This window comes from Lates calcarifer, linkage group LG13 (assembly GCF_001640805.2).
Source record: "Lates calcarifer isolate ASB-BC8 linkage group LG13, TLL_Latcal_v3, whole genome shotgun sequence".
Taxonomy (NCBI): Eukaryota; Metazoa; Chordata; class Actinopteri; family Centropomidae; genus Lates; species Lates calcarifer.
Genome location: NC_066845.1, coordinates 22,820,310 through 22,831,949, shown reverse-complemented (window position 1 = coordinate 22,831,949; position 11,640 = coordinate 22,820,310). Strand labels below are relative to the sequence as shown.

General features: G+C 39.3%; 2 protein-coding genes across 5 annotated transcripts; both read right to left on the bottom strand.

The window, feature by feature from the left end:
* Window positions 1-420: 420 nt before the first annotated feature.
* Window positions 421-3,288, bottom strand: dhfr (dihydrofolate reductase). The gene is made up of 6 exons (XM_018669431.2): window positions 3,090-3,288; window positions 2,882-2,931; window positions 2,529-2,634; window positions 1,666-1,789; window positions 941-1,056; window positions 421-671 (listed from the first exon to the last, which is right to left on the bottom strand). Exons 1-6 carry the CDS (start codon window positions 3,221-3,223, stop codon window positions 590-592), a joined length of 612 nt encoding a protein of 203 aa, XP_018524947.1. The 5' UTR covers window positions 3,224-3,288; the 3' UTR covers window positions 421-589.
* Window positions 3,289-3,835: 547 nt separating this feature from the next.
* On the bottom strand, window positions 3,836-11,504 carry gtf2h2 (general transcription factor IIH, polypeptide 2). 4 transcript variants are annotated; one of them, XM_018669427.2, is made up of 15 exons: window positions 11,407-11,504; window positions 10,839-10,930; window positions 10,071-10,148; window positions 9,041-9,077; window positions 8,658-8,744; window positions 8,513-8,563; window positions 7,249-7,303; window positions 6,770-6,875; window positions 6,601-6,691; window positions 6,219-6,414; window positions 5,539-5,602; window positions 5,327-5,430; window positions 5,016-5,118; window positions 4,893-4,932; window positions 3,836-4,284 (listed from the first exon to the last, which is right to left on the bottom strand). In XM_018669427.2, exons 2-15 carry the CDS (start codon window positions 10,892-10,894, stop codon window positions 4,171-4,173), a joined length of 1,182 nt encoding a protein of 393 aa, XP_018524943.1. In that variant the 5' UTR covers window positions 10,895-10,930; window positions 11,407-11,504; the 3' UTR covers window positions 3,836-4,170. The 4 variants fall into 4 exon arrangements, with proteins under 4 accessions (XP_018524943.1, XP_018524945.1, XP_018524946.1 ...); XM_018669429.2 differs by having other exon boundaries at window positions 10,839-10,901; window positions 11,407-11,480; XM_018669430.2 differs by lacking the exon at window positions 11,407-11,504 and adding an exon at window positions 11,155-11,377 and having other exon boundaries at window positions 10,839-10,901.
* Window positions 11,505-11,640: the final 136 nt, after the last annotated feature.

The following is an 11,640-nucleotide window of genomic DNA, read 5'->3' as shown; positions in this document are numbered from 1 at the left end:
ACTAAGTTACACAAATATAAAGCCTCTGTGAAATAAAAATTCAAAATTGGGTAATAATAGCTTATAATGGTCAGAATATTCATAGTTTTACAGAAATTGGAGTGAAAAAGCACAAATTAATGATGCACATTTTCAGACATTCATGTTGCACTTGGTTGTGCTGTTGAAAAATGCCACAAATAGTTGTGTAGAAAATTTAAAAAGAGAGCTAGAAAGAGTCACAGAAAGAGCCCCACAGTCAAACGGGTCCAGGTCGGGTCCTATTAATAAGAAACTAATCAGTCTCAGAAACTAACACTAACAAAAATGATGGATGAAATGGCAGCCATAATCAGAAGAAAAATGTGAGTAAGTTTTAAGCCTTTGCAGATAAAATGTATGATTATAAACCCCTTTTTTTCAAAATGATTCAGCCATGTGTAAATAACTGAAATCAGAATTTATTTCAACCTAAACAAAAATACAACTTTGAATGTCACCATCCAACTGTACAAATCACATTTTACAAAATCAATGCAAGTCCAGCATTTACATTGTTCTGGTACCCGTTTACAAAATCACAGGGACTGTTTTTCTTCTTTTTTGCCCTTCATTGTTCTATGCTCTCATAGACTTCAAATCTATACTGGATATCATTCTCCTCCTGCAGCTCTCCAGGCACTCCTGGAAACCTGTGGGAGAAATAAGCTTTACTGTAGGTCTCGCCTGGTATAAACATTAAAGGTTTTTTTCCCCCACACAAAAACTAAAAAAATAAGCCCCTGGTTAATGTTAGTGATTTAAGAGCAATCTTGGTATATAATTCAAAATTCAGCAGCTTTGTATTACCCAGATACACCATGAGGCAAGTTACTGAAAAAATGTTTGGTTTTACTACAATGATTTTTCAAAACTTGGTTATTGTGTCATTAGGTGGTCTGAACATGTGTGCTGATCTTACCCTGGCAGTAGACGATATTTGTCTGGACTGATTTCAGGGAGGAAAGTGTCACACTCAAACTGCTTCAGGATTCGCGTGACAAACAGTCTCCTGCTCCCCGGGCTCTCCATCAACTCCTGGTAGTCCAAATCAACCAAAAGAACAATTACTGAAAGAGGAAAGGTGTGTATATCATGCAGAAGTGTAAGTGGTTTCATTTCATCTTAAAGGGGTTCAACATGACCATCACTGGAAGCTACGAAATTTTTGAATTTGAAATATGTACACACACACATACATATATATATATAAATGATGATGATATGAGAATATGATTTGTAGGCCAGAGCATCTCTGTAATACCACAATGCTTCATTTATAATGGTGTGTTGTGACACATTTTACCTTTATGAAAAAAAAAAAAATGCAACTCCTGATTTGGGTATTGTACATTGTGCAATTTTAATAATATGACAACAGTTAATGTTTCAGCCCTGTATGACAGCCCTGTAAAATCAAACATTCAAAATTATTTGAATATGATTTCCCATTGTTAATTTTTCAGTCACAGATCAAAACTACTCTTCATTGGTTGCTTAAAAAAAATGGCCAATTACTGCAGCAGTTTTCCACCAAAATAATAAAATTAATGACTGAAGAGAAGTATTTTTTTTCCAACAAAGTCAGAAAATGTTTAGAGACTGTAAAACATTTTGTTATGTGTGAGCAGGTGTTCTATGCAGTACCTTGTAGAGAGAGCTGCCTCCTATAACCCAGACCTGGTCAGCCTGGTCTGCCAACTCTGTGTCAATGAGCCTGAGAGCTGAGCTGAAGTCTGCTGCTAGGTGGTGTGCTCCTGCAGGGGGAACTCTGGAGGAATATTGTAAAGTCACTGTTAAAACCGAGGAATACTTACATTTCCTTGTAGGCCCTGTGTAGAGGTTCCTGAGCAGTGTAAGATCCTGCTAACTGAGCATCAGGTTACCTATTAACTTAAAGGATCAATCCCTTAACACCAGCTTAGCTCTAAAGGTTGAAATATGAATGACATACAGCAAAACAGTCGCTGAACACTCTGCAGTCAACCCTGTCTCATAGAAATTATGTTTATAGAGCACTGCTTTCCAACAGCAAATTCACCCATCAGCCACAGCATTAAGACAGGTTGTGGCTGACACTGTGTGCACATTTTATACAAAGTGTAATTCCAGCCACATTACATTTTCTATTAACATAATGAGGACAGCATGTTTATTTCCTGTCAAATGTTCAGTATTGCAGTACAATATCCACTTGTGACTACAATATTATTACATTCACATTCGCAGCACAAGGAGAGTCACAGTCCAAAACCACACTCTTCCACTAACCTTTTTTGGTTAGTCACAGCCACATGCTTTTGCCTCTGAATGGAATCCAGTTAGCAATTACTCTGCCATATAATAACATTCATTTGTATGAGACAGGGTTGCTGCAATACAAGTTAAAATAATCTAACCAAACTGAGCAACAGCTCAGTCAGAGAACACCATTTTCAAGTTGTAGTGTAGTATTATTTTTCATTTGTACACACTGTTGTGTGCCAGCATTAATTGCGAGTGACACATACTTGCACTGCCTACTGAGGACAATGTTGATCCTGTTGTTCAGAGGTCTGTTCTTCTCTGGGATAGAAAACCACGTCTTCCTGCCCATGATCACCACATTCTGTTTACCTACAGGACAGAAAGCTCAGAGTCCACTCTGTAATTTAAAGGCAGCTTTCCTCTGTGCAGAGCTCCTGCTGCCTGTTTTCTAATTTCTAAAAGCTCACAATCATGGGATGACAAGACCTTAAATTGGAACTTTATTAAACACCTTCCTCCCTCAGGGGTAAAATAGTTCTTTTCATTAAGTGCTCTTTTTACAGTCTGATCTGACATGAGAAGAATGTTCTGTAAATAACCTCCCCACAGAACTTACCTGTCGCAGATGAATTCGATGTCATCTTTCGGAAATGTTTGAATTCGTTACTATAAAGGAAGAGAATAGAATGAATGTGTAGGTAAAGGCAGGTCAGCCGTGCTGCAGCACCGAGCCTCCATGTGTAAACACGGATGTTCACCTCTGACTGCAGCTTTCACTAAAGGTTTCAGTGTTTCCACATCAACAACCAACCAACTTCGCTTACTTGAGTCGGACAGGATGCCAGGGCAGGTCTCCATTCTTCCCAATACCCAGGTCAGGGCACACCGCCACGATTCCGTTAAGAATGCGGGACATTGCTGAGTGGACAGAACGGCGGACAACTATGGTCTGTTTCATAAACTGCGCGTTACACAAAGATGTTACATCGCAGTTTCCCGCCGGACAGTTACAGACGCATCGGAAATGACGATTTCTCCTCCTTCCGGCCAGTCGTGTCCACAGGTCGCTACATCACTGCCATCTTGTGGAATGAAATAACTCGGTCACTGTAAAATTTGGAAGAAAATTCTTCCACCAGGCCTATTATCCCTTAAAATCATGCAACTGTTTCCTGCATGCAGATAGGATTGGGAAAATTCTGAGGTCTAGAGTCAAATGTATCAGTGTATCACTGTATTGATACATTGATTGATATCTATGTATTTTTTATTTTTGTATTTTTCATATTTTCTTGGGTTACCTGTTTACCTGGTTCTATGCATTTTTTTGCCAACACGAGGATCTAAATGCAACCTCACAGCCTTCTCCATATTTACAGGAGTAACATTCTGGTTGGGAGGTGGTGAGTCTTTCATTTATTCAGTCTGCCAAAATTCACAATGTGACTTTTGTTATTTAATGCCCATATTCCCAGGAAAATACCAGACAGAACCTCTCACACCACAATGGTAGCAACAGCTCTGTCACTAACCCTAAATGCACCATGGCAGATTTCCACTGATAAAGCACTTTAACAAGTACAAAAACCTGTTTTATTGTGAAAACCATGTCACAATCAGAAGTGTAGGACAAAACTGTGTATAAACAAAGCAACAGAAACATTTCTGACACAAAGAGGCTCAGATGCATTTCCCAGAGCAGACCGAAGCTTTGGAGTAACTCAGCACCATCTTTAGCAAGAATATAGTTGCCTCCACCTTCAAATGATTATGTATTGTGTAAATCTTCAACATTTTTGAAATAGGCTCATTTGGATGGTCGAAAAGCCTGTGTGCACCATCTCCATCCTAACAATGGAGGACAACACTGACAGGATGGATATCATGAGCCTGGCAGTTAGCCTCTCACAATGGGGTGACCTGACTGTGGATACAGCAGGGGCAGCAGTGGAGTGTATCATGGATGAAGACATCACACTCCACACAAAACACACTGTGGCATGATGTGCAGGTGAAAATCTGGAAACACAGAGACAGAGAGGAAGAGAGAGCAATGAATAAATGAATGCACAGTACACAGTTTTTCCACTTAATATATTTCCTCTTCTTTTTTAATCAACTGGTGAGCTATTACTGCAGTTTCATACAGTTGGGGGACTCACAAGACAAACTTTTAAAAAATGGATAATGTCTCTTTACTAAACCTTCCCTGCCGACTAAATGCTCAGATCTTTCAAACTCCACCACTCTGGTTTGTAATGCAGGCCTACTTTAGCTGAAATGTAACTGTAAACTGTGACAATAAATTTGATCAGGACGTTGTTGTAACCAAGGTGTTAAGTCGTAGACTGTGAACTGCAATGTCTACGGTTATCACAATAATTTGTAGTCCAATTTGCATGATTATTTTCCTCCTAAAATAGATACAGTATGTGGATATACTGAGTATAATTCATGTTTTTCAAGTTAACTGAGCTATCTCCCAGGGCCATTTAACTATTAAACTGTTTTTTACAAGCTGAATACTGTGATGTGTAAAATTGGGGGAGTGTCCCTTTAATGGGAAAAAACATGTACATCTGAAAGGAAATCACAGATCCAGGCATAAACTCAGCTGCTGTACTCACACTTTTATCCTTTAGCTCCCCTTGACACGCTTGACAGTACCTGAAACCAGATCACAACAGGTTTAGACACAGCACAGTGGCACAGTATCTGTTTGTGAGTGTGTGACTGTGTATCAGAGCCACCTGTCTCCTTGGAGCTCCTCCAAAGGACTCTCTACAAAGGCTTGGAGGGGAAAGAGGTGGTGGAAGGATCTGGCGAGATGGGGGGCTGACACCAAAGTCAAACCTTGGAGACAATACACCACACACACACACACACACACACACACACACACCAGTCAAAGCTATGGTACTTCTTGATACTTCTATTGATTGAGCACTTTTAAAGCAGCAAAAAGAACTATAATGCTTTTTTGATACCACAGGAGGAAAATGTGAGTTTCACCTCATCTTACACTGACACACACACTGACTGAATCTTTTCTCAGACATACCACAGACTTTACACTCCACAGGAAGCTCTGTGTACTTGGCGTGGCACTGCGGACAAAAGTACCCTCCCAGAGACAGACCTGGACCACTGCTGCTGTCCAGATGACTATGAGACACACACAAGGACTAGCATGTTACAAAGACAATCCTCTCTAATACACATCGGTATCTCACAGTCCTGGCCACAAGGTTTAAATCACAGTTTTTTACTTACGACATGCTGAATGAAGGCTTGGCATCCTGGTCAGTCAGAGCAGCGACAGTGTGCTGAGGAAAACCTGAGCAAACACAGGATTCAAATTAAGTGGGTCTGAGACAAATATTTACTAGACACATTTTGAGAGACCTCTATCAATGTATTCCAAGGAAACAAAAAGAAACATTTTAGTTACTTTCACTATTCAATTTATTTCTGTTGGGACTGTTGTAACATGGGGAAGGACTGTTTTAAGTGTTTAAAGTGCTTTGCTGCAAAAATTTCAAGGAAATGATTTCAACTCCTGAACAATCCTAGGAAAACAGGATAGTGTTTCCAGACTTAAAGTAGATGGTTGGTGTTATTCTGTATTTCTCTCACTGTCAATAAACCCCATGAAAAGACCAATGATGTGTTCAAGTATCTAGCACCTAGTCCATTGGTTTCTTCTGAAGAAGTAAAAAAGCTTCACAAATACACAGCTTCACTAAAAAAGGTTCAGTAATTTCCTAAAACAGCTAGACACTGTAGTTTTAAACAAACATTACTCAAATAGGAGGAAACTGTGCATTTGTTGGAGATATTTTTAACATTAATCTACATTCAGCAGCTATGATGGGTATTTGGAGTATTTGTTTGCAGACACTGAAGAGGAGATGATTCTTTACCAAAGATGGAGATAACATCTGTTTACTGACCCATGCGTATTAAAGAGCATTCTGATGAGGAGCTGGCTGGAGGAGGTTTGACATGCATCATCAGAAGCTCTTTGAAGTGACTCTCATCCAGGATAACGTGGTACAAGCCGCCAGTCTCCCTTGTCAAGACTGTACACACCCGGACCTCTGCTGACAGACCGATGACTGACACCCGCACCTTTAGAGACTTCAGGGTCTGACAGGGGATGAACAAAGTTACATGACAGATCCTTTTTGGAGCAGAAGGAGACCACAAATGCAAGGATAGAGTGAATTTCGTTTAGTTACATAACACATACAACAGATTTGGCTGCTGAACTGCTAATCAGTTAGTAACTGAACACTGATTTCTGTGCACCCCTGGGTAAGAGTGGGACTTCACCTTGATCAGCTCATAAATGTTGGCTGGATCACACGTAGTGAGGCTACTGAGGATTATCAGGATCTCCCGGCTCGTATGTCCAGGCATGTGCCTTCATACAAAGACAAACACAAGCTTAATGGCAGTGATAAAAATTACAGAAGCCAATCTAAAGCACTGCAGAACCTACTTGAGGGATTGTAAGGCCTGGTTGAGAGAGTTGTACAGGGACGGCTCTCCGACACACACAGTGTCCACTGCTTTTTTCAGAGCAGCGATGTGTTTCTTTGGATTTCCTGATGGTGAAACAAGACCACACATCACAGTATATCTACAGCTGACAGCCAACGAGAAGTGAAGCGTTTGAACAAATGACAGAGCCAAGAAATCAAATATCAATGAGTGTGGCTTCCTCTGGACGGAATGATGCTTACTGCTGTTTAAAAAGAGAGAGACACATGGTTCATCTATGCCATCATCAGCATTTGTAACTACTGGTCTAAATGAGAAATCCTCATGCTGATAAAATGCCCTTAAGATTTAAAAAGATAAAGCAAAAACATTCTCACCAATCTGTAAATAAAAAATATTTGTTGAGGTTCAAATACTAAGCACTCCTTTAAGCACTGAGGGGTGGAGTCGATAATTAGAAGATTATGTGACCCTCACCTGACAGATCAGTCAACTTCTCAGCCCTTTTATTCTTTGTGGTAATGATGCCCACCTGAAAACGCATAACACACATTGTTGGGTCACATAACAGCCACTGAAAGCTTGTTGAAGTAGCAACAGTCCTGGTCCATTTCTTTGATGAACTCTTCACCCACCACAAACCTACTTTTCTGGTTAGATAATGTATATCTACTTTAACCTCGGTCTTGTGGTAAATTATGGTTGTTCTTTTTACATACATATTAAATGCATCTCTGTAAAAAGTTGATTGTATAAGATAAGAGCAATTGTTGGTTTAACTATAAGTATACATATAAGTATATAACGATATGTAATTTAATATTGTCAAATCACACCTGACACCTTCAGATATGTAGCTGGTTATACAAACATGACCATATTGGTTCAGTTATGACTGTGATCTGGTGCACTACTGATACAACAGTTATAGTCTTGGAAAATCAAATGAATACCATGAAGTCTTAAAAAGCAGAACAGAGCCTGATCAAAAAGTTCAAGGCATTGAAAAGTGTTTGCAAATGCTTTATCAGTGTAAAAGAAGGGGTTAGTGTTTCTGATTAGGGGTTGACAGCAGCAATGCTGTGGTGCGTCAGCAAATGTGCTCCAAATGTGTTTCTGGTCTACGTAGTTTCTCCTCAGTGAATTGTTCATGAAGGACTATAAACCCCAAAAGGCTTCTAAATGGCCAACTTAAATTTACTACAACAATGCAAGTGACACTCTCCCCTCATAAGGTACAAAGGATCTCTGGGCACGTGAAGTGAAAGGTGGTGTCCCATACCTCTGCCCCCTGAGAGTAACAACTTAAGTAAGACTGAGAACTGTCCACAACAGAAAGCAGTGTCATTCTGTGTTGTTGTTGACCTGCAGTTACTGACTGTGTTCTTATTAAACACAGATAGTGAAAAATACCAAGCAATAAAACAGATATGTCTTAAGATTTCTTTTGGCCAACCATTAGTTCATCCTAATATCTAATTTAGAGAGAAAAGGAAGAGTAGATCCCAGCTGCATCTGTGCTGGCAACTTAGCCAAAAGTAGTTGCCAGTGTAGTGACAGGGTCAGGAGTCCTGCTATTACTGTGTACTTACAATGGAGCTACCTTCATTACGTTAAGCTTTTCTGCAATAAACTCATCTGAACATGTTGTGTTTAAACAAGAGCTAAAAGGATTCAAATGTAAAGTCTCAGTACAGTTCAGTGTAAAAGATGCACAGAAGTTATGACTGTGTAAACATACCTGACTGATGGGGTTTTGGTCGAAATACTCATCGACAAAAGCTTCCATCAGCTGCAGGGGGAAGGAGAAAGGACATAGTGCTTTACAGATCATCACACTGTTTGGCTGCTGTTGTAGAGTGTGATGGGTCTGCTACAGAATTTACCTTTAGAGTAGAGGTTAGGCGGTTTGGTTTCAAGTCCTGGTCCTCCATACTTCTTGAACAGTCTATCACCACATAGAGGTGACGCATCTAGAACACAGGACATCCTTTGACATCTTGAAGCTTTTAGTAATGATACATTATAAACATGAGCTTTTATTTTCCTAATAACAAAGCATCCCTAAACAGTACTTGTTATACTAACACCGGATGTCTTTACCACCAACATACTGCTGTGCTACACATGGCAGAACAAGAGATAAAAATGGCATCTAGCTTTCTATTTTTTTTTTTTTACATGAGATCTAGGAGAGTTTGGGACCTAGAACCAAACAGTTAATGAGTGAAGCAAAAGGCTCTATATGAAGAAGACAGAACTCACTCACCATTCCAAGCCTCACTTGTTCATGACTTTCTATCACCCTAAGAGAAAAACAAAGCAGAAGATTAGTTTGACCTTTTGGGGAATTAAGTGATTTGTTGTTGGAACTGACAAGTGAAGAGTTTTGATATAACAATACAGCAAACAGTATAGTAGTACAGACATTCCTCTTAGAAAGTGGAGCATGAATAAAACACATTTACCTAATGGATCTAAAAGTGCAATATTATTTATGTTATTGTGCTTCAGCTGTAACTCTAACATGAAAGGGAGAATGGGCATCATTTACATCATATTAAAGAAGTGCCAAAAAGGTAATGGTCTGTTTTATTTGATTGCCTGTCAATGGCATCATATTCCCTTTTGTGCATGTATCAGCATTGTGGCTAGCCACTAGAGGCGGTCAAAACTGACTTTTTATTCAGTTTTAAGCCAAGTTCTTACAACTCACTTTTTAGATGTTAGTTGTTTTTAACTATGTTTTTAACCAGATAAAGGATTTCAGTAACTGGACGTCTGGATTTTCAGTTATCAGGGAGAAATGCTGCAGTCTTGTGTCCGGCAAACAGCACTGGATATGAAATGTGAAACAGCTTTATTCAGGAAGAGACCTCTGTGGATAATTCAGCTCCTGTCAAAAACCTCCTGAACATCTGGATCATCATCTGGAGCTTGGCTTGCAGCCCCCTCAGGATGAAAGTCTATGTGAAACAGCTTTGTATGGTATTTTTACCTATTTTAATCACCTGGTCTGTTTTTGACAAATAGAAGAGAAAATGGGATAAAAACCAACTGAACAATGAACACTGAGGGAATCCTGACAGCAGTAGTGGTGAGGACAACTCCCCTGATCCCACACTACTTCATGATGTCACTAAACTCTGTCTGTTGCTATTGTTTTGATTGAGAGATTCCTAGCAACTGAAAATTACATATTGTGCATTTAAAAGTAACAAGCAGTTATTCATTCAGTAAATCTCATGTGTCTTTGTACTTGACAGACAATCAACACACACACACACACATACACACACCTTTTCCTTTTGGACTGGAACAGGATCTCTTCCACTGTGGCTTTAAGTGAGCCAGATTCATCCTCCTTCAGGACCTCCCTGTAAGAGAGGACATATACAGTGACTGAGCATGTCATTAAGAACACCTGAACACCTGTTTATTCATGCAATTATCCCATCAGTCAATCATATGGCAGCAGTGCAATGCATAAAGTCATGCAGATACAGGTCAGGAGCTTCTTTTAATGTTCATATCAAACATTAGTATGGGGGAAAAATAGAGATTTCAGTAACTTTGACCATGTTGGTGTTAGACCAGCTAGTCTAAGTATTTCTGAAACTGTTGATGTCTTGGCACCATTTTGTAGAGTAAACTCTACAGACAGCCCATCTCAGTATTGTTGCTGACTGTGTAAATCGATCAGTGGCCACATCCAGCAAGATAATGCTCCATGACACAAAGCACACGTGGTCTCAAACAGGTTTCATGAGCATGAAAATGAGTTCAGTGAACTTCAGTGGCCTCCCAAGTCACCAGATCTGAATCCAGATGTGGTAGAGCAGGAATTTTGTAGCATGAATGTTCAGCTCACAAAGATACAGAATTTATATGATGCAATCATGTCAACATCAACCAAAAACCTCAAAAGGAATGTTTCCAGCATTCTCCATGCCATGAAGAACTGAGAACTATTAACTATTAGTATGGTGTTCCTACTAAAGTGCTTAATGAGTATATATTGCATCAAATGACAACAAATATCTCAAGCTGAAAATCTTTGTACTTACCATGTCCTCTCATAGCCCCCTTCCCATCGCTTGGCTCTCTCAGGTTCTTCATCCATGTTGTCTCTGGGCCAGAAATGACAGTAGCTGAAAAACTGGAAACAACATTATATGCACAATACTGTATATGAGAAGACAGTAATAATGCCTACAAGACTGTGTTCTGCATAGTACTTAGTAAAGACTAATAAACAACGCATTATTCAGTTCCACATATACTGAATTTAGCACGACAATGCATCAAAACAGAAAGCATTACTGGATTTTCTAGAGCTGAATAAACATGAATTGTCTGGGCCGGAATATTTAGTGAGCTTACAGATAATTGCGAACCTTATGTTCATCTCGTTATTTCAAATGAAACCTTGTACATCGATAGTCATTTTTGGCCGAGCGACTATCTGATGTTGTTACTTTCTACAATAACTAGCTCGATATAAATTCTGTTCACGGACGTTATTGAGGATTGTTTTAATAATTAAATGTGCTAACATGAACCAAGTTACGATACGTATTTCCCAGCTAGTTCACATGTAGTTATTATGTGTCATAAGAATTTCTAAATATTTACCTTGAATACCGGTGGTGTAACAGAGTTTTCTTCCGGAAGGAAACACGGTCTCAGAGAAAAGCATCTGATGTTAACTTCTTTTGGTGTAACAACACCGGAAGTACTATGCACACAGCTTGCTATGCCGTGGCAGGTTTTATTTTATTTTCAACGGAATTCAAGTAAATGTTTTTTTTTTTAAATACAATAATACAAGGAACACATTTATGACTAATGTGTTATTTTTACTAAAAG